The sequence below is a fragment of the Amblyraja radiata genome, chromosome 25 (assembly GCF_010909765.2).
Source record: "Amblyraja radiata isolate CabotCenter1 chromosome 25, sAmbRad1.1.pri, whole genome shotgun sequence".
Classification (NCBI taxonomy): domain Eukaryota; kingdom Metazoa; phylum Chordata; class Chondrichthyes; order Rajiformes; family Rajidae; genus Amblyraja; species Amblyraja radiata.
Window position 1 is genome coordinate 21,110,734 of NC_045980.1, and position 22,247 is coordinate 21,132,980.

Here is a 22,247-nt window from a genome sequence, read left to right on the forward strand (position 1 = left end):
TTACATATTCTGTTGTGCTGCTGCAAGTAAGAATTTCATTGTTCTGTTTTGGACATATGACAATAAAAACACCCTTGACTCTTGACAGAGTGAACAAAGTGATTTCTGAAATACTGTTTAATATATATATATGATAGCAGTTTGGAGACACTTCTACATCTGCAAGTAATATAATAGTTCCCTTTTAAACTAGAACTTCCATTAAAAAGCATTCTATCTTAATAAATAACAACACATGCTGAGTTAAGGTTGAAATCCTGTAGCACTCAATTTAAACTCCGATTAGCAAGAAAGATGTTTGTAGACGTTACCTAAAGTCTTGGCTACATCGAAGTCCTGCTGCATATAGCCAATACTCTTCTCGGTATTCCCTAACGCCCAGTAAGCACTGCTCAGGGCAGAGAACACGGAGCCGCGGAGCTTCAAGCTGCACGTTCCAATCTTCAGCGCAGCCTCCAGAACCACGACAGAGGCGCTGTGGTGCGCTGCGGTGAGCAGCTCCTGCCCAATGACAGACACCACCACAAATGGACTCTTGTCTAGCTTCATCTTCTGTAGCTTCTGATATGTCGGTTCCAGGGACTCTGCGGAAACATAGAAAAATAGAAACATAGAAAATAGGTGCAATATGATCATGACTGATCATCCAGAATCACTACCCCGTTCCTGCTTTGCCCCCATCTCTCTTGATTCCGTTAGCTCTGAGCTACATCCAACTCTCTCTTGAATACATCCAGTGAATTGGCCTCCACTGCCTTCTGTGGCAGAGAATTCCACACATTCACAACTCTCTGGGAGAAAAAGTTTTTCTTCATCTTCACAACAATTCACACAGGACAGGTATTATAGTAGACGGGGCAATTTTTTTGCCAAAACAGGACTATCAGAGTTTCCCCCATAGGATGCAAGAGTGGATGGTTACAAATTACATCAGCTCTAACTTTGTGTGAGGAAGGAACTGCAGATGCTGATTCATACCAAAGATGGACACAAAGCGCAGGAGTAACTCAGTGTGCCAGGCAGAACTCTGCTGTCTGACCCACTCAGTTACTCCAGTGTTTTTTGGGTCTATCTAAACCAGCATCTGCCGTTCTTTCCCACAACTGTTAACAAGCAAGGTTTATTTCAAAACAAAATGACAATTCTAGGAGCAAGAAGAAGTATGACAGTTCAATATCTGGGTTCGCTGTATGTAGTTTTCAGGGGATTTGGCTGAAAGAGGGCATCCCACCCGTTCCCTTGTGACTGACACTTTGCCCCTTACCTCGGAGAGGAGACTTCATGGTGGCCTCCACCATCCCGACCAGCAGCTGCAGGCTCTTTGGATCCTGAGCCAGCCCCGACGCAAACGCAGCCAGCGCATCTGCATGCCGGCCAAGGTACTGGAGAGCAACACCCTGTCGGAAGTATGCCTGCAAGAAAAACAACGGCAATGTAACCAGCAGTTTGCACCCGCGACTCCCACATCATAAACACAAGGACAGTCCCCTCCAGCACTCAAAAAGATCACGTCCAATCCACTCAAGACACAAGGTGCTGGAGTAACTCAGCGGCTCTGGAGAACATGGATAGGTGATGTTTCCGATCGGGACCCTTCTTCAGAACCCGATAGTCACCGGTCCACATTCTCCAGAGATGCTGCTCCAGCACACTGTGTCTTCTTTTGTAAACCAGCATTTGCAGTTCCTTGTTTCTACATGGCCAAGTCAATTCCTGGCCATGAAGTCCCGGGACTTCAATTTTCATATTAATTGGGCAAACCAAACTGGGCAGGGTAGACTAGAGGAAGAGTTTATAGAATGTATTAGAGACGGGTTCCTAGAACAGTATGTCACCGAACCGACAAGGGGGGAGGCAATCTTGGATCTGGTCCTGTGTAATGAAGCAGGATTAATTAAAAATGTCATAGTTAGGGACTCGTTGGGAACAAGTGACCACAATATGGTCGAATTCCATATTCAAATAGAAGGGGAGCAGGTTGAAACTCAGGCTAGGGTGCTTAGTCTAAATAAGGGGGATTATGAAGGTATGAGGACTGAGCTGATCAAAGTTGACTGGGATAGCAGACTCAAGAATAAGACGGTACATGAGCAGTGGTGTACGTTTAAGGGTATACTGTATAACCTTCAAGAAAAATTTATTCCTATGAAGAAAAAAAGGGGTAAGGGTAAGAACAGTCAGCCATGGCTCAGTAAAACTATAAAGGATAGTATTCGGCTGAAGGCAAGGGCATATAAGGTAGCCAGAGATAGTGGGAGGGTAGAGGATTGGGAAGCATTTAAAGGTCAGCAAAAAATAACTAAGAGATTAATTAAGACGGGGAAAATAGACTATGAAAGGAATTTAGCGAACAACATAAAAACTAATAGTAAGAGTTTTTATAGCTATATAAAAAGAAAAAGGGTGGCTAAGGTGAACGTTGGTCCATTGGAGGGTGAGACTGGAGAGTTGTTGGTGGGGAACATGGAAATGGCAAAGGCATTAAACGAGTATTTTGTATCAGTCTTCACCATAGAAGACACAAAAAATATTCCAACGCTGGATAAACAGGGGGCGGTAGGAATGGAGGAGCTAAATACTATTAAGATCACCAAGGAGGTGGTATTAGGGAAATTAATGAGACTGAAGGAGGATAAATCCCCTGGGCCTGATGGATTACATCCAAGGGTCTTGAGGGAGATAGCGGTGGGGATTGTGGATGCATTGGTGATAATTTTCCAAAACTCCCTGGAGGCAGGAACGGTCCCAGTGGATTGGAAAATGGCCAATGTAACACCTATATTTAAAAAAGGAAGTAAACAGAAGGCGGGTAACTATAGACCGGTTAGTCTAACATCGGTGGTGGGTAAAATGTTAGAGACAATTATTAAAGAAACACTAACGGGGCACTTGGATAAACATGACTTCATCGGACAGAACCAGCATGGTTTTGTGAAGGGGAAGTCCTGTTTAACGAATCTGCTCGAATTCTTTGAGGAAGTAACAACCCGGGTGGATAAAGGGGAACCGGTGGATGTGGTATACTTGGACTTCCAAAAGGCTTTTGACAAGGTGCCACATAAGAGACTATTGCTAAAAATAAAAAATTATGGGATTGGGGGTAATATATTAGCATGGGTAGAGGATTGGCTAACAAATAGGAAGCAGAGAGTGGGGATAAATGGTTCATACTCGGGATGGCAACCGGTAACTAGCGGGGTTCCGCAAGGGTCGGTGCTGGGACCCCAGTTGTTCACAATTTATATAAATGATTTGGAGGAGGGAACCAAGTGTAATATATCAAAATTTGCGGACGATACAAAAATGGGAGGAAAAGTAGGGGATGAGGAGGATAGGAAGAGTCTGCAAAAGGATATAGATAAGCTAGGTGAGTGGGCAACAACTTGGCAGATGAAATTTAATACTAATAAATGTGAAGTCATTCACTTTGGGAAAAAAAATGATAGGGCAAGTTATTTTCTAAATGAGGAGGAGCTGCGTTGTAATGCAACGCAAAGGGATCTAGGGGTATTAGTACATGAATCACTAAAAGTTAGTATGCAGGTGCAGCAAGCAATCAGGAAGGCCAATGGAGTTTTGGCCTTTATTGCTAGGGGGATTGAGTATAAAAACACGGAGGTCTTGCTGCAGCTGTACACAGTATTAGTGAGACCACATTTGGAATACTGTGTACAGTTCTGGGGTCCATACTTAAGAAAGGATGTATTAGCCCTGGAGGCAGTGCAGCGAAGGTTTACAAGATTAATTCCTGCAATGAGGGGATTGACATATGAGGAAAGGTTAAGTAGGCTGGAACTCTACTCTTTGGAGTTTAGAAGAATGAGAGGCGATCTCATTGAAACATATAAGATCGTGAGGGGCCTTGATCGGGTGGATGCACCGAGGATGTTCCCAATGATCGGGGAAACTAGAACTAGGGGACATAGTTGCAGAATAAGGGGGGGCTCTTTTAAAACTGAGATGAGGAAGAACTTCTTCACCCAGAGGGTGGTTAATTTATGGAATTCACTGCCCCAGGGAGCAGTGGAAGCAGAAACTTTAAATATATTTAAGACTAAAATAGATGGTTTTTTAGCTGCCAAGGGGATAAGGGGCTACGGGGAGAGGGCAGGGATATGGACCTAGGTATGGTTAGTATAGTAAGACCTGAGTGATCTCCTGGACAAGTGTCGATCGCCTGGATTGGGGTCGGAGAGGAATTTCCCGGATTTTTTTCCCGAATTGGACCTGGGTTTTTATCCGGTTTTTTGCCTCCCCCAGGAGATCGCGAGGTTCTTGGGGTGGAGAGGGGTGATAGCGGTATAAAGGGGAGGGTAGTGTCTTGTGTTCTGTGTCTTGTGTCTACTGTTTGTGGGTAAGTGTGTCTGTTTAGTGTTCAGCCATGAGCGAATGGCGGTGCGGGCTCGACGGACCTGGTGGTCTACTCTCGCACCTACTTTCTATGTTTCTATGTTTCTATTACACCTCTTTCTCTCCTTCTCCTCGGCTCTCAAACATTCTAAATGTCTCTCACTCTTCTCCATTCACTTATAAACCTATCCCTGTGAGATTAACACATCATTTATCAGTTGATTATTTACAAGTGTTTGTGTTTAGGCTCAAGCTTACTCCACCTGGGGAAACCTTCTCACTTTTCTTCCCACAACTATATATTTTAGTTTTTATTTCACCTGCCGTTTTGTCCGAGACACTGACATAGCTTTTAAAATTATTTTGGCCCTTGTTGTTCCCATTCCTAGACAGTGTCGGCATAAAGATGTTGCAAACCCTTTGGAATTAGTGGATGAAAGGCAACAATGATGGAATTGCCTGATCATCTTCCACTAGAAACTGAAGGTCTGAGCCTCCATAGAACTGCAAGCAAACACCTGAGCGGATACACATTTAAGTATGAATGCTTTGCAAAGAATCGGGAGAAATTAGCGGGTTAATCCAATTTCAACTCTAAGAATCCAACTTTATGACCGTCCCCCCCACCACCCACGCCCACAAAGTCTCCATGACATAGAAACATAGAAAAATAGATGCAGGAGGAGACCATTCGGCCCTTCGAGCCAGCATCGCCATTCACTGTGATCATGGCTGATCATCCCCAATAAATAACCCGTGCCTGCCTTCTCCCCATATCCTTTGATTCCACTAGCCCCTAGAGCTCTATCTAACTCTCTCTTAAATCCATCCAGTGACTTGGCCTCCACTGCCCTCTATGGCGGGGAATTCCACAAATTCACAACTCTCTGGGTAAAAAAGTTTTTTCTCACCTCAGTCTTAAATGGCCACCCCTTTATTCCAAAACTGGTTCTGGACTCGCCGAACATTGGGAACATGTTTCTTGCACCTAGCTTGTCCAGTCCTTTTATAATTTTATATGTTTCTATAAGATTCCCCCTCATCCTTCTAAACTCCAGTGAATACAAGCCTAGTCTTTTCAATCTTTCCTCATATGACAGTCCCGCCATCCCAGGGGTCAATCTCATGAACCTTTGTGGAAAAAAACATGTTCTAAGTGGGCGGGGGAGAGCAAAGAGATGTGGAGGAGATAGAGCAGAGAGACCGAGAGAATGAAGAAAGGATGGAGATATGAAAAGGCAAGGTAATGGGAAGTCTATCTACCCACACATAATGTAGTATATTTTTTCAAAAGAAAATTCATGATTCTGGAAAAACGCTCTGTAAAGCGGGTAAAATTGTCCATTATTGTTGATTTACTAAAGGAAATAATTTTTTCTTTGCAATAAAAGGTTTTCAAACTTCCTTAATAACGAAGTAGTCGGGGGATATTTAGAGAGTGGAACAGCTCAGAGAGAGAGAGAGACGAGCTGAGTGAATGGCGACACCACCAAGCACAGCGCTCCAATCAATCCTAACCTTCAATACACTATTACAGAATATTTAATTATTCATTCATTCTCATAATCTCAATTGCAGTTATGATATTTTAAATCAGCTCTCCAATGGAAAAGTATCTTTAATATCTTGGGTAAATTAACGTGCAGCTCTTTAAATTTTGATGCAATCGTTTTATATCAGAGCGGTGTAACTTATGTACTGTAATATTCACATTATCAAGGGCACTACTTTTATACAGACACAGAGAATTCAGTTTACCTCAGTCAAACACATTTACAGATGTTAAACCATGTTTCAATCAGATTTTGGATATTGTGGATAGCTATCACTAATTCCCAGTACAACAGTTTTGTTATCTTTCCGTCCAAATTATCATTAAACTACAACTTACTTGTCTGATCGTTTAATCCTTACAGAATGCACATAAACTGCCCAAAGCGTACTATCGAATCATGTACATATACATGTCTGTCTGTGTGTGTGTGTGAGTGTGCGTGTGTGTGTGTGTGTGTATTTATTTCAAAGTATGTAATAAATACACACTTTGAATGTATGTGTATACGTTCACACACACACACACACACACACATATATGTACACACACATATATATATACATACACACATATATATATACATATATATATATATATATATATATATATATTAGTGTGGGTGTGTGTATATATATATATACACACACACACGCACATATATATATATATATATATATATATACACACACACACACACACACACACACACACACACACACACACACACACACACACTGAACTTTTTTTCTCATTTATTATATTGTACTATGTTTACATATTCTGTTGTGCTGCTGCAAGTAAGAATTTCATTGTTCTATCTGGGACATATGACAATAAAACACTCTTGAAAGCCTTCAACAAACGCACAGTAAAGTTGATGTAAGGACACCTAATTTAATTTTCCTAGTCTTTCGGAAATGTGGAATCATTTGTTAGCTGCTGATCAATGCCACGACAGAACAAAGGCAGCAGGCCCGGGCAGGGAATCGGGGCAATTGGCCACCCTCAAGCTTCATCTGGTTAATTTTATTAGAATACACACACACACACACACACTTAAGAATAAGGAGATAACTGGCAATTATTAATGACCTTGATCGAATTCTTCGTTAGTGCTCTTCAAAAGAGACTGTGGCTTTTATCATAATTAGTATCAAGACAGAAAAAAAATTACCTTCCCTCTGAACGTTTATTCTGACATTATTCCTGTATAAATTCTGACAGTAATTACCAGTCAGCGTTGAAGTCAGTACTCCCAAAACAACAACATGCTGAAGGTTGGAGAAACGGGTGTGCTCTAAACTTTGCAATTCTTCATTATGATAGAAAATATGACAGATATACTGTCAATCCTTGAAAAAAAAAATACAATTAGCGCAAGAAAAATTAACCTGAAAATTCTGTAGCATTAATTAAGGGTCGGAACGATTCACTTTGTTACCCGAGTTAATGCGATCTGTCGCTGCCAGATCCACCCAGAGCTAGAAGCCAAGATTCCCGAACTTGTCTCAGATTTATAGAGTCATAGAGTCACAGAGCATAGAAACAGGAGTCTGAAGAAGGGATTTGACCCAAAACATCACCCATTCCTTCTATCCAGAGATGCTGCCTGTCCTGCTGAGTTACTCCAGAATTTTGTGTCTACCTTCGACGGAAACAGGCCCTTCGGCCCAACTTGCCCATGCCGGTCAAGATGCCCCATCTACACAGCTATTCACACCTGCTCACGTTTGGCCCATAGCCCTCTAAACCTTTCCCATCCTGTCCCAATGTCTTGTGAAGATGTATTTCAAAGAATGAGTGGAAAAATGCATCAGGCCCATTTAAGCTCATTCAATTCGGTTGCGCAATGATTAGATTCCATTAAGAGAGAGTTTGAAATCTTCTAACCCCCAATTAATGTGAAAGTCAATAAGCAGCCACGTTCCCTCGCACTAAGCCTGGTTCTGCAACATGTGATCAAACCTCCACAGGCCAGAGTTTGATCAGTGCCACCGATCATTACTGGGGTTTATTTGCCAATTTAACACAAAAGATTCTGCACAATGTATGCATTTCCCAAGAGCTGCCTTCAATGTGCAAGAACCTGCGCATGTCACTGCAGCTCCAACCCTCTCCCTTTTACAATATTTAATTGCTCTTGTGGATGAGGTTTCTACTCCGTCTCCAGTAATAGATGCATTCAATTTACTCTGAGTTATTGCATGTTGCTGAAGTTCCCCACGCAACTGAATCAACATCACACAGCCTATCGTCTCGGCGTCAACCCAGAATATCCCTTTTGGAGTGGGGCACGGGACGCAAATGATATTTTAACCCCCGTAGTAAACGACGCCAGTGATTAAACTCTCCCGCAGTCCCTCAGGTGCCTGGTGCCCACCAGGATCTTCCCCCTCTTGCTCAGACGCACGGCACTTACGTGCAGAAATACGAGGACATATAAAAGGCACATTCGATGTCAGGACAAAGACACAAAAAGAAACACGGGGACAAAGACAAATGCCTCCTTACCTCACACAACACTACACATAATAAACTTCAGAAGCCACTAAAATGCTGAAACCTGCCTTCTATAAACACTAAATTACTTGACAGCGCGGTGCCCAGAGACTCATTAAATATACTGAAGACTCAGCTACTCTTAGTGCTGAGACAATCTCATCCAGTCTATTTTTAGTTCCAACACAGAACTGTCAATTCTTTCCTCCACACTACCATGTGCTCACCCTCGCAAATTCAGACCATCTTAAACTATGAAAAACCCATTTATTGCTATCTCGGGCACTGGAAGATAGAAACCTATATCAAGCATATTAATTACCGTTTTGGAACAAGTTTCTAATTAAACAGAATGTAGCAGTAATTAAATACTTAACAACATTTCTCATTACGGCTCTCAGAGTCTTTATAAGTAAACCAGCCATGGCAAGAACGGTGTAAACAAAACCCAATATGACAGTGGAAATTCATTCGCATGAATACTAAATCCCCCTTATATTGGGTAGTCTTGACTACGAGCCTGTTGTTAATGAGGTTTATTACCAACCATTCATTAAAGTGAAGGGCCAGTATATGCCTGCATTGAACCCAACAGGATTTTATGGTAGAAGGCATTATATAATTATAATTCGATTTCAGACAATTTGATGTGATTTAATGAAGCAATAATGAATAATCATTGGTGGTTTTTATAAAATTAAAAGAAAAATCTTGAATGACTTTTGGACATGAACTATTTGTCATTTTAAATCTGAGTCTGAATTGGTACATAATTCACAAAGCAATGAAATGGGTTCTTTTTTAAAAACTTTACGACAAATAAAATTTTAAATATATTTGTTGCTGATCTGCAAGCGATTTACAAACAAACATTCGACGTACAATACCAGTCTCGGTCCGAGAAAGCGTATTATATCTACGCTCCACCCTCTTTGCGATGTTTCCTGGAGTACATTCAGGGATACCAGCAGTGTTCCCAATAAAATGCCTGTGTGCTTGGTGATTGGGAAGAATTCATTCGGCGCACTGAGGGCAATTGAACGTCGGGCAAAAGGCTGAGCAGTAAGCACACATGCAGATCTCTCATTGTCATCACCGGCCACTGATTATTGGAGAACTTGGATGAGCTTTCCCACGATTGAGTTCATTCATAAATATCATTTAAAAAAGGGCAGTATCAGAAAAAAAAGTGCTAGAGGAACACAGCAGTTCAGGCAGCATCAGTGGAGGGAATGGAATGATAGAAACATAGAAAAATAGGTGCAGGAGTAGGCCATTCGGCCCTTCGAGCCAGCACCGCCATTCAGTATGATCATGACTGATCTAAAATCAGTACCCCGTTCCTGCTTTTCCCCCTATATCCCTTGATTCCGTTAGCCCTAAGAACTAAATCTAACTCTCTCTTGAAAACATCCAGTGAATTGGCCTCCACTGCCTTCTGTGGTAGAGAATTCCATAGATTCACAACCCTCTGGGTGAAAAAGTTTTTCCTCATCGCAGTCCTAAATGGCCTACCCGTTATTCTTAAACAGTGATGTAAACATGAAACAACCGTGATGTTGTTTCGGGTTGGACCCTTCTACAGTCTGAAGTGGAGGAGGGGGGGGGGGGGGGGGGGTCCCCGATGCAATCGTCATCTGCCCATTCCCTCCACTGATGCTGCCTGACCCGCTGAGTTCCTCCAGCATCTGTAGTTTCTTGCCCCCCCCCCCCCCCCCCGTCAGGGATTGTCCCGCTTGTTATCGGCCAAGTACCAAGGCTTGAAGTCCCCATCTGTTCGGCTCAATAATACATGCTACCATCAATTTAGATACTGGAGGAGGCTCGCTGCATTATTGATGAGGCTTACTGTACTATTGATCAGAAAGGGATTGATTAATTATTAATCATCACAAATGCTTGAAGAAAACAAAATGTTGCAAAATGTGCAGTTCTTTTCAAAAAAAACACATGCAATCCAGGCGTGTGGAGTAAAATATAAAGTGTCGAATGATATGTTAAAGTAACACTTTGTCATGGTTTGACCTGTTAAAAATGATTGCCGTTGATATCAGAGTCGAGGCAGAGAACAGAACGCATCAGGCAGTTAATCCCACTCGTGTCATTGGGAATTTGGGAATTCCCAGCTTTAAGTAGCAGGTGCACGCGGATATTTGCATTCTCACCTCTAAGTCGGAACGTTTTAATGTTAAATTCCCACTGAACACACAAATGCGGCTGACAAGTCAGTGCTGTACAAACGGAGCTCACTGTCGCCAGATAAAAGAAGTTTGAACCTTTTGGGAGGGAAATGCCCAATTCAGCACAGGTGGGTGAAATACAGGGGAGCAGGAGGTGGAAGGGGCGATTAGAAGGAATGACAGTCAACTGCCTGACTCACAATTAATGCAGCATGGCAGGATTTCACTCCCACACCGCCATTACCAGGGTCACTCAACAAACCAATTCAGCCTAAAAGCTTTTTGCAGCCATTTCATTAAATACAGGACTTCAGAATACAATCATATGATCTAATTATGAGAGCCAATTCCCATGTGTAACAGGCCAATCATTTACTGGTGATCAGTCAGGAATGAATTATATGCATTTTTCATACAGATGGCGCGCTTTGGTCAATAAAGGCTTTTAATTTTTTTTGCCTTCAGCATTGATTGTTATTAATGGTGACGGCTTAACAACACAAATTACCAGTCTGCACAAGTAAGTTATGGTGGGATTTATTTGATTGGTATAATTGTCACTAAAACTGTTTTAATAATCCAAATAACCCTGCAATATACAAAATATTAGCATAGATAAGAATATTACGTATTGCTTGACAGGCACAAGTGCCAGAATTTAATTTAAAAAATCAATTAAATGTAAATATTACAAGAGGCTTAAAATTCTGATTCCACACTCATTATCCATGGCATAGCCTTGGTTCCTCAAGGTCTCCTTCACTAATGTCCCTCGCCTGCCGCACCGCAAAATGTAACATACCCTGCCCTGAACAAAATAGGCCACTCAATGGATCAACATCAACTAAGAGCTGAGAGGAAGCATAGAGCAGGGAGAACAGTATGCTGCAAAGATTAGGCTTAGGAAGCTTATAAACTGTTGGTGTGACTGTGATGTACAACGAGGGTTAGAGGAGAGTGAAAAAGGCATTTCTGGCTGTGAGAGAGAAGACTGCTGGCTGTTTTATTTTGCTTCAAAAGATTAAACTGCAGTCTGGGGTCAGAAATAACCATGCCGTTTCATGCAGGACTTGTGCTATGGGCCTGTGCTGTGGTAGTTTCGTTTCGTTTAGTTTAGAGATACAGCGCGGAAACAGGCCCTTTGGCCCACCGGGTCCGCGCCGACCAGCGATCCCCGCACATTAACGCTATCCTACACCCACCAGGGACAATTTTAACATTTACCAAAGCCAATTAACCTGCAAACCTGTACGTCTTTGGAGTGTGGGAGGAAACCGAAGATCTCAGAGAAAACCCACGCAGATCACGGGGAGAAAGTACAAACTCCGTACAGACAGCACCCGCGGTCAGGAACGAACCCGGGTCTCCGGCGCTGTAAGGCAGCAACTCTACTGCTGCGCCACCGTGACCGCCCCTGATGTGATGTGGTATGTTCGCTACTCACAGCTAAATGTCCACACTGAACTGTGCAGCTGGATCGAGACACTGTGCTGGGCTTGGGTGCCGAGATGTCCCTTTTTCCCAAACCTCAAGAGATCTAGAGGTTGTAGGAAATAAAGCAGCAGCTCCCTGATTTAGACCTCGCTTCGACAGTCACGTGAACAGTAGGGGTAGAGGGATACACACCATATGGAGACAGATGTGATTTGTTAGAATGGCAACATGGTCAGCACACACATGTCGGACCGAAGGGTCACAGTTTAAGGATAAAGGGGAAATCTTTTAGGACCGAGATGAGAAAAACATTTTTCACACAGAGTGGTGAATCTCTGGAATTCTCTGCCACAGAAGGTAGTTGAGGCCAGTTAATTGGCTATATTTAAGAGGGAGTTAGATGTGGCCCCTGTGGCTAAAGGGATCAGGGGGTATGGAGAGAAGGCATGTACAGGATACTGAGTGGGATGATCAGCCATTGATCCTATTGAATGGCGGTGCAGGTTCGAAGGGCCGAATGACCTACTCCTGCACCTATTTTCTATGTTTCTATGTCTGATCCTATGCTGTACTGCTCTATGTTAGGAAAGAGAACATTTGTAAAAATGTAAAAAAAAGTTGTGGAGAAACTCAGCGGGTCAAACAGCAACTGTGGTGGGAAATGGATAGACAACATTTCAGGTCAGGATCCTTCTTCAGGTAATCCGAACCTGAAACTGAAACATTGTCTCCACAGATGCTGCCCGACGCGCTGAGTTCCTCCAGCACTTTGTTTTTTGCTCAAGATTCCAGCATCAGTAGTTTCTGTCGTCTCCAAGTGAAAGTGTACCTCGACAAAATGGGTATCTTTGGAATAATTCATTGACAATGAACATACATATAAATAATTTGTTTAAGAAGGAACTGCAGATGCTGGAAAATCGAAGGTACACAAAAATGCTGGAGAAACTCAGCGGGTGCAGCAGCATCTATGGAGCGAAGGAAATAGGCAACGTTTCGGGCCGAAACCCAAGGGTTTCGGTCCGAAACGTTGCCTATTTCCTTCGCTCCATAAATGCTGCTGCACCCACTGAGTTCCTCCAGCATTTTTGTATACATATAAATAATTTCACAACAGCAATAGGATGGTCAACCAGTTGAAGAATTAGCCTGGTATCAAGCGTTTGAAGCTGATTGCAAATATCCTGTCAGAACCAACTCCCTCAGAAGAAATTCTATTATTAAAAGATGAAAATGAATAACATGAGCGAAACACACCGAGATTCCTTGTGGGAAACAAGGAGGAGGAGGAATATTAAAGTGTTCAGCCGTTGCGTCAGCAGATAAAAGGGAGACAAGCGGGGGCATTCTCCGGCACTCACTGGTTCCCAGTGGGAACAGGTACGCTTGCTGAGGGCAACTGATAAAGACTGCTGAACGTGTTAAAATTAAAGCAAAATAAGACGTTGTCGTGTCCTTCTGTCATCTCCGGAGAGCTCTCTCGGCTCTCCTGTACAGCGTGCAAAAACCACATGTGCAAAGGTGTCAGCAATCAGTAAGCAGCAACAATGTCACCAAGCTGTCCTACAATTCATTCAAATAACTTCACCCACCAGGATAATGTTATTTCCATGAGGTGGGGGAGATGCAGAATTACGGGCAGGGCAAACTCCGTCACAGAATAAGAGTGCTTCAAAAACAAAAAGGGGTGGCACGGCGGCACAGTGGTGGAGCTGCTGCCTTACAGCACCGGAGACCCGGCTTTGACCCCGACTGCGGGTGCTATCTGTACGGAGTTTGTACTTTCCACCTGTAACCGGGTGGGTTTTCTCTGGGTGCTCCGGTTTCCTCCCGCAATCCAAAGCCGTGCAGCTTTGTAGGTTAATTGGCTCCTGTAAATTGTCCCTCGGGTGTAGGATAGGACTGGTATATAGGGTCGGCTTGGATTCAGTGGGCTGAAGGGCCTGTTTCCATGCTGTATCTCTAAACTAAACTAAACTAAATTGAGCAGAAAACTGATGAGAGTCAGGAAATCATATTACAACTTTGTAAGACTTTGGTTGGGCTGCATTTGGAGTATCATGTCTGGTCACTCCATTCCAGCAAGCATGTGGAGGCTTTGGAGAGGGTGCAGAAAAGATTCACAATACTACCTCAATGAGAGGGTATTAGCTACCAGGAGAGTTTGGACAAACTTGTATTGTTTTCTTTGGAATGTCAGAGACTGAGGGGACGTCTGACGGAAGCATATTAAATTCTGAGAGCCACAGATAGGGTAGACAGTCAGAACCTTTCTCCCAGGATGGAAATGTCAAAAAGATAGAGGACAGCAATAAGACAATAGACATTAGGTGCAGGAGTAGGCCATTCGGCCCCTCAAACCAGCACCGCCATTCAATGTGATCATGGCCGATCATCCACAATCAGTAACCCTTTCCTGCCTTCTCCCCATATCTTTAAGAGCTCTGTCTAGCTCTCTCTTGAAAGCATCCAGAGAAACAGCCTCCACCGCCCTCTGAGGCAGAGAATTGCACAGACTCACAACTCTGCATGAAAAAGTTTTTCCTCATCTCCGTTCTAAATGGCTTACCCCTTATTCTTAAACTGTGGCCCCTGGTTCTGGACTTCCCCAACATCGGGAACATGTTTCCTGCCTCTGGTATGTCCAAACCCTTAATAACCTTATATGTTTCAATAAGATCGGAGGGGAAATATTTAAAGGCTGTGTGCAAGACATGTTTTGTTCAACAGAGTGCTGGGTACCTGGAACACACTGCCAGAGGTGGTGGTGGAAGCAGATATGATAGTGTCGTTTAAGAGGCGCATGGATTTGCAGGGAATGGCGGGATATTGATCACGTGCAGGCAGAGGAGATTAGTTTAATTTGACATCATGTCCTGCACGGACATAGTGGGCCGAAGGGTCTGTTCCTGTCTGAGTTTGTAGATTAATTGGCCTCTGTAAATTGCCCCCAGTGTGTAGGGAGTGAATGAGAAAGTGGGATCACATAGAACTAGTGTGAACGGGGTGGGTGATCGATGGTCGGCGTGCTAAGCATAAATGCAGAACAGAATCAATGATCCCGGGAAGCCTGGTTGCTCAGGTATGTTTTCAAGGTCCTTCTAGCCACTGGGTTGAGTTCGACAAATGAATTAGATTGGTGCAAATGGAGCTCCAGCTTTACATGGACACAGTTGGCCACATAAACTAAATTGGAAAACAACCCCTCGGGGAGAAAAAAAAACAAAGGAAAAAAAGGAAAGAAGGGGAAAGTCAATAAAGGTCGTGGGTTTGCAGCTCCACGTCCCCACGATTCTACACTAAATCATGGACGTTATAAACAGTGAACTTCCTCGGATAAAGCAGAAATGCACCTTTCAAATCTGGCCGCACGCGCTGCACGCTTGTCGCCCTGTCATTAACTAATTATCACCCATGGAATAATTGTCTTTTCGTCAATCAAGGAGTTCCCAGGGTGATATGGGGCAATCTTTCTTTTTCATCAATGGATCAAGTGGAGAGGCTGGGAGGCAGGAGGTATAAAGAGAATCTGTGTCACATTCACTTCCTCGTGTGAATGTACTGGGTGGAGTGGCCAAGGTGTGGGTGGGGGGTGAGTTGGGTGGGGGGGTGAGTTGGGGGGTGGCAGGAAACCACTCTACCTCATCCATTTACCAGTGGCACGAAGCACTCAAAATACCATGCAATAAAAGCAACAGGCGGAATGAATGCCCTTTTATTTTTGGCAAAATAAATGAATACACATTTGAATCCACTTCATGCAAATCTAATTGCATTAGCGACAACCCAAGAGATATCAGTAACGATTCCTATACTGTATTGCAGATGGTGAGGTCAGACTCCAATGCTATGGTATTTGCCCTTTCACTGTAGATCGTTCCCCATCCCACCGCCCCTACCCCCAACACACCTCAACAGCTCCTTCGTATACACACCTGCGCGATGACAATAATGAAGCACTGGAAGACTTTGGATACCTCATTGTGATCTATTATAGTCCATAATTTATCCCAGCTACAGAGAAAATTTGAGGCAATTGACGGATCGGAATTTCTGGGCATGAGGAACAGAAGCCATGGATGAGCATTCAAAAGTAGTCTTTTTATGGTTGTCTGCATTCCACAATATAAAGTGGGATGTCTCCTGTGCAGTTTGAGTGATTATTCTCACCCTAGTAAAAAAACTCAGGCAACGTTCAAAGGACATCAGACTACAACAAACGTATGGTCTACCATTCACAGGTTTGCCACACACACACACACACACACACACACACACACAATTACAAACGGTCAGACCTACTCTCCCTCAGTTCCCAACTTCATCTCTCGTTTCCCTCTCTCCTGACTCTCAGTCTGAAGAAGGGCCTCGACCTGAAACGTCACCTCTTCCTTTTCACCAGAGATGCAGTCTGACCCGCTGAGTTACTCCAGCTTTTTGCGTTTATCTTTGCTTTAAACCAGCATCTGCAGTTCCTTCCTACACGTTTCATTCAGAGAAGTTACTCGTGCATCAGGGGGTTTTGTCTTCCTTGAAGCAGAGGCTGAGGGGTCTGAAAGAGGTGGAGGGAAGAAGGCAAGAAACCTTTGAGGTGTCCAAGAACAGAGAGCATAGGTTGAAGGTGAAAAGCAAAGGGTTCTGAGGACGTAAGGAGAAGTGTTTCACCCAGAGGGTAGGAGGACCCTGGAGAAGATGGCGGAGCAGGTACTCACACTCGTTGCAAAAACCATCTGGGTGCCCACTGGAATCCCCAAGACCAATGGGTTATGTTATGGACCAGGTGCTGGTAAATGGGGTTATTATAATAGGCAGTGCCTGCTCTGTGATAGTACTGGCACCTCTAAAAAGTTAAAACTAGTTCAAATTTTTACTGCATATTATCTAACCATATATTTGATTTTTAACATGCGATGATTTTATACTTTTTAGTTATTAATTTATTAAATCAGAAGTTGGTTGGTTACAAAATCAAGACAGTTCATTGATATTTGCGCCAACATCATTTTGTCCATAAGTTTTTCTAGTAATGTTTAAATAGTATTATACATAAGTTTTGTATATTCGAGGCACCAACATATACCTGACGGTTGATCTGTACATGGTGGTATATGTTGGCACCTCGAATATACAAAACTCATCCATTTCATATTTTATAATGATATGGTACAAATCAGATCACTAACTAATGCATCTGTTTGATTCTTATAGTGACATGGTTACAAATCAGATGTATTACCAACTATATCCTTGTTTGTATGTCAAAGACTTCAAAGATCCAAGTTTCCCACAAATGTTTAAATAGTATTATACAAAAGAGATGAAAAAGCTTCGATATTCATGTCTAGAAATTGGTTAAGGAAAAAGTGGTTTTATGCATCTTTCTATGCCAGCTATAATTACTAAGCAAGGAAGATATGAAACAAATTCCCAATGAATGCAAATGTGAAGCAAAAGGCAGCCTACAATTTCACGTTAATCACTTTGAGTCAGAGCTGGCACCTAATAAAGGCGACAAAAAAAATCATACTGTTGAGAGTGGCTTTGTTTGAAGATTACAGTTGAGATCTTGTGAGTGGGAAATGTAATGAATCTAACAGACCAGAGCCTGGTAGATTCTATCCATATCTCATCTCAAACTTCTTGTCTCAGGCCCTTGTCCAACCAGGTGCAAATCAAAAAACGCCCCTCACCTGTATCCACCCATCACTGAGAGGCATTACAGCACAGAAACAGGCCCTTCGGCCCAACTTGCCCATGCTGACCAAGATGCTTCATCTTCGCGAGACCAACCTCCCCATGTTGGGCCCATCTCCTTCCAAATCTTTCCTCTCCATATCCCCATCCAAATGTCTTTTAAATGTCGTTATAGTGCGCGTCTCAACTACTTCCCCTGGCAGCTTGTTCCTACCACCCTGCGTGAAAATGTTGCCTCTCAGCTTGCTGATAAATCTTTCCCCCTCACCTTAAATCTGTGGTCTCTGGTTCTTGACTCCCCTGCTCTGAGTAAAAGACTTGCAAATCTTTGTCTTCCCCGACTGCTCTTCCAGCTCTACGCAGGAAAATGTCTTGCATTCAACACCAAGAACATTCCATCAGATACAGACCATTTCTGACCAGCTTGGGATTTGTGCATTTAAGCAAGCATGAAAATTAGAAGATTGCCGAACGAGAAGCCCTGTTGCACTACAAACTACAGAGGAGTATCATGGCCCATCATCCTTGCTCATTTTAGATTCTCCACCGCAACACATGCTGTGCAGCATGGCAATAAATACAATCTTTTGTTGAATTATAGGTGGAGTAATGGTCATACGGCAGCTTCCTTGTGTAATCACACTGATAGGTTCGCCATTATGTCTGTGTATTGCCACGTCCCTATATACTAGACAAAAGACCGCAGTCACCGTATCATCATCAAATTGAAGCCAATCGTTTCATAATTGCCTGTACCGACCCGAGAATAGCATATCCATGATAAATTCCATAAATGGATATTCCATATTATATATACATAACTAATGTGCAGCTTAAACCTGAGACCAGTGCAGTTTGAAACAGATAATGGTAGTGTCCCACTAAGTCAATGAGGCATTTTCATCCCAGAAGCATCAAGGCATGCTCATCTCTCCCTCTAATTGCTTCATTTTTCCTGTCTATAAATCATTTCACTTGTTCCAGTACTGCAGCAGATATTTTTAGCAATTCAGACATAGAATGTGGAGAGGTACTGCACCGGAACAGGCCCTTTGGCCCACAATGTCAGTGCCAAACACAATGCCAAATTAAACTAATCGCCTCTGCCCACAGGTGATCCATGTCCCTCCATCCCCTGCACATCCATGTGCCTCTCGAAAAGCTTCTGAAATGCCACTGTCAAATTGCCTCCACCACCACTCTCTGTGTAAAATCATTTGCCTCACATCTCCTTTAAACTTTCCCCGTCTCACCTCACAGCTGCGTCCTCTGGTCGTTGACATTTCCAGACTGCTCGCCTGACCTACAGCATTGGTTCTGCAGCTATTTCCTTCAGCTAAGCATTGGGAAAATCAAAGCCGCATTCATCAGGCCCCACTACAAGGTTCACTTCCCTGCCACTCACTCCATGCATTGCCGAAGGTGGACACAAAATACTTGAGTAACTCAGTGGGTCAGACAGCATCACGGGAGAAAAGGTTTTGGGTCGGAACCCTTCTTCAGACTCCCGAAATGTCACCTTTCCATTTTCTCCGGAGATGCTGCCTGACCCGCTGAGTTACTCCAGCAATTTCTATCTATCTTCAGTATAAACCAGAATCTGTAGTTCTCCGCATGTGTTCCCTGGTTGGTATTAAGATGGTTTGCAACTTTGGACTCATACTGTATTTACCCCAAAGAAGAGCTTGCAAATAAACATCAGCAGAAAGATCGCCTGCTTCCATCTATTCTTTACTTTAAATCTAATGTGTGCAACAACTTTTCACAAAGGCATAAGAAAGGCCACTCGTAAACTAATTTTTAAGAATGTGACATGCTGCCAAACATCAACATCAGATATCACTGGTGACACTGGTTCGGAACTTATTTCAGACTTCCAGTCTCAGTAGTTTAGTTTAGTTTTTAATTTAGGGATAATTGAGGCCCATCGAGTCCATGTCAACCAGCGATCCCCGCACATTAGCACTAACCTACACACACTGGGGACAATTTTACATTTATTCCAAGCCAATTGACCTATAAACCTGAACGTCTTTAGAGTTACTTTGGCGTTTCATGAACCTCCTCCCTCAGCCCTCCCTGCAGTCTTCCTGCGTCATTTGCCACTAACCTCCTTCGTTCTGAATGCCCACAAACGAGGGGAAGCTACCAATATCTGCACAGGAGCCAGGTGATGGGGGTGTTGCTTCTGGAACCCCATGGTCTCAGCCACCCCTCTTCCGCAGAAACCATTGAAGATCCCACTCTGAGGCCTCCAGGTCTGCGTTCAGCAGCCTTCAACAAACCTATGCCATGAAATTCAACAACAAAATACTCATGACGCCCGAGAAATATTTTGTACTGAGCCTGCTGCCCACCCTGTTAGCAGCTCATTGAGAAATACTATCCGCCCAAAAACACTTAAATCAGGAGGGTGTCATTGAAGGATAGTGTTTATGGCACAGCATTAGGAAAGCAGAGCACCCGATTTCAAGTTTCACAGCAGGAAATTAATTGAGCTTCATTGTAAATAACTAACAGCAAACGACTCCATTATGTATTTGAGCGCAGCATCGCCAGCCGGTATTGTTTGCAATAATTTAATAACAGAATATCCATTGTGCCCTGGATATTCTGGGTCCAGACCAGGGCTGTGGATTCTCGAGAAAAGCTCAGAGTAAAGGCAGGCTTGTCCCCGTTCACCAATACCCAAGCTACGGGAACGTTCCCAACTTGTCAGCCACAAAATCCACTTGGTCATCTTGATGGAGGGTTAAGGTGGGAGCATGAAGTAATATCGAGGGCTGGAAATAGAAACAATATGCTTCTGTCAAAAGATTCTGAAGTAGGGCCAGTACATCTCTATTTGCTTTGCACTTGACAGATCTTTTCCCCAAATAATGACAACTCGAGGCTCTGCGATATTAAGTGCTGAGATATTCTAGTGCATCCGAATGACACAAGAAATGGGTCCCTTGGTAGCCCTTTCCTTGCTGGGTCTGTTGGGACGAGTTGCTGACACACATTAACGACTCTGGAAATGGGAGTTGAAAAGAGATCATCAGACATGATACTGATCCCATTCTGATCGGAATGGAGAAATGAAGGGCTGGGAGAATCCACGTTAGAGGTTGCACGATCTAAGTCTCGTGCATCTGTGGGACTGGAAGCAAAACTGGAGTGGGCGGGAAAGTGGCCGAGGCAGAGTTTGTGGCTGGAGCCCCCTTGCCACTTCCCCACCGACCCCAAAGTGAGGTGGCACAGTTTGGCACTACACTGGAATGACCAGCTTGCACTGGGACTGCCAACAAAAGGAGTCAACACACAACGTGCTGGGTATATGGAATGAGCTGCCAGAAGAAGGAATGGAGGCAGGTACAACATCAACATTTGAAAGATTTTGGACAGTTGCATGATTACAAAACGTGGGCAAATCGGACTAGCTTCGGAGGGGCATCTTGGTTGGCATGCATGAGTTAGGCCAAATGGCCTGTTTCCTTGCTGTGTAACTCTAAGAGTCATTAGACAATGTTTCCCGTCCCCTACAATGCTTCAACCATGTTTAGTTCAGTTTAGAAATACAGCGCGGAATCAGGCCCTTCGGCTGACCGAGTCTACACCGACCAGCGATCCCCGTACACTCGCACTATCCTGCACACACTAAGGACAATTTACAATGTTACCCAAGCCAATTAGCCTACAAACCCATAAGTCTTTGGAGTGTGGAAGGAAATCGGAGCACATGGAGGAAACCCGTGGTCACGGGGAGAACGTCCAAACTCCATACCGACAGCACCACCCATGACACCAACGTTGCTGATGAAACCGCAGCAACCTATGCGCCCCAGCTCAAAAATCAGATGAGGAACACAAAGTTGAGCCACACCATGAAATGCCCAAAGAGGTGATCCTTATCTTTTTCGCAATGCAGACAAAAGGATCGCCAATACACAATCCTGAAATTACAATGTTTTGCAATTGAAATTCTGCACCTTAGTTACCGAGATTTTATTTTAGTTTTACAGACGTTGATTATGTAATTCTGCTACGGGCTCATTCCAGGTATTGGTACAAAGATACCCGCGGCATAACTGTGTTGCCCTCCACCTGTGAGATTTAAGTCGAGTGACCCGTATTACAAGCAGACACAGGCAAAACACAAGATAGGCTATTGCGGCACAGTTCCACTATTTTTACACCCAGTGTCACTCTATTCAAATGTTAAATGTCAGGTTAATTCCCGCTTTTAACATGGATAATAGATTAACCACAATTGCCGTGAACTGAATCTAATCACATCCTTTTCAAAGTCTAAAAAGTCAAAACCTCTGGAGACCATTTTTAATATTTAACATTATATTAGCGAGCAAAGAGCAGGAAACCATGTAGGGAGCAGAAAGTAAATTAGTTTTGTATTATATGAGGTACAATCCATTGCCTGGGCTGATTAATAATGGTTCTTTGCATGGACAATTCTGTGCAACTGAAGTGCTTTTGACAACATCCACAGAAAAAGCCACAAGACTGAGGAACAGGAGGGCCGACGGTAATCACTG

General features: G+C 43.4%; 1 protein-coding gene across 4 annotated transcripts in view; it reads right to left on the reverse strand.

Moving 5' to 3' along the window:
- The window catches only part of ttc28 (tetratricopeptide repeat domain 28), a 530,600-nt gene that overhangs the window by 220,640 nt on the left and 287,713 nt on the right, over window positions 1–22,247 (reverse strand). For all 4 annotated transcript variants that reach the window (XM_033043376.1, XM_033043375.1, XM_033043374.1 and 1 more), the window contains exons 3-4: window positions 1,265–1,412; window positions 312–584 (exon numbers count right to left, since the gene is read on the reverse strand). In XM_033043376.1, the coding sequence (XP_032899267.1) occupies window positions 312–584; window positions 1,265–1,412 (421 nt within the window). The remainder of the gene's footprint in view (window positions 1–311; window positions 585–1,264; window positions 1,413–22,247) is intronic.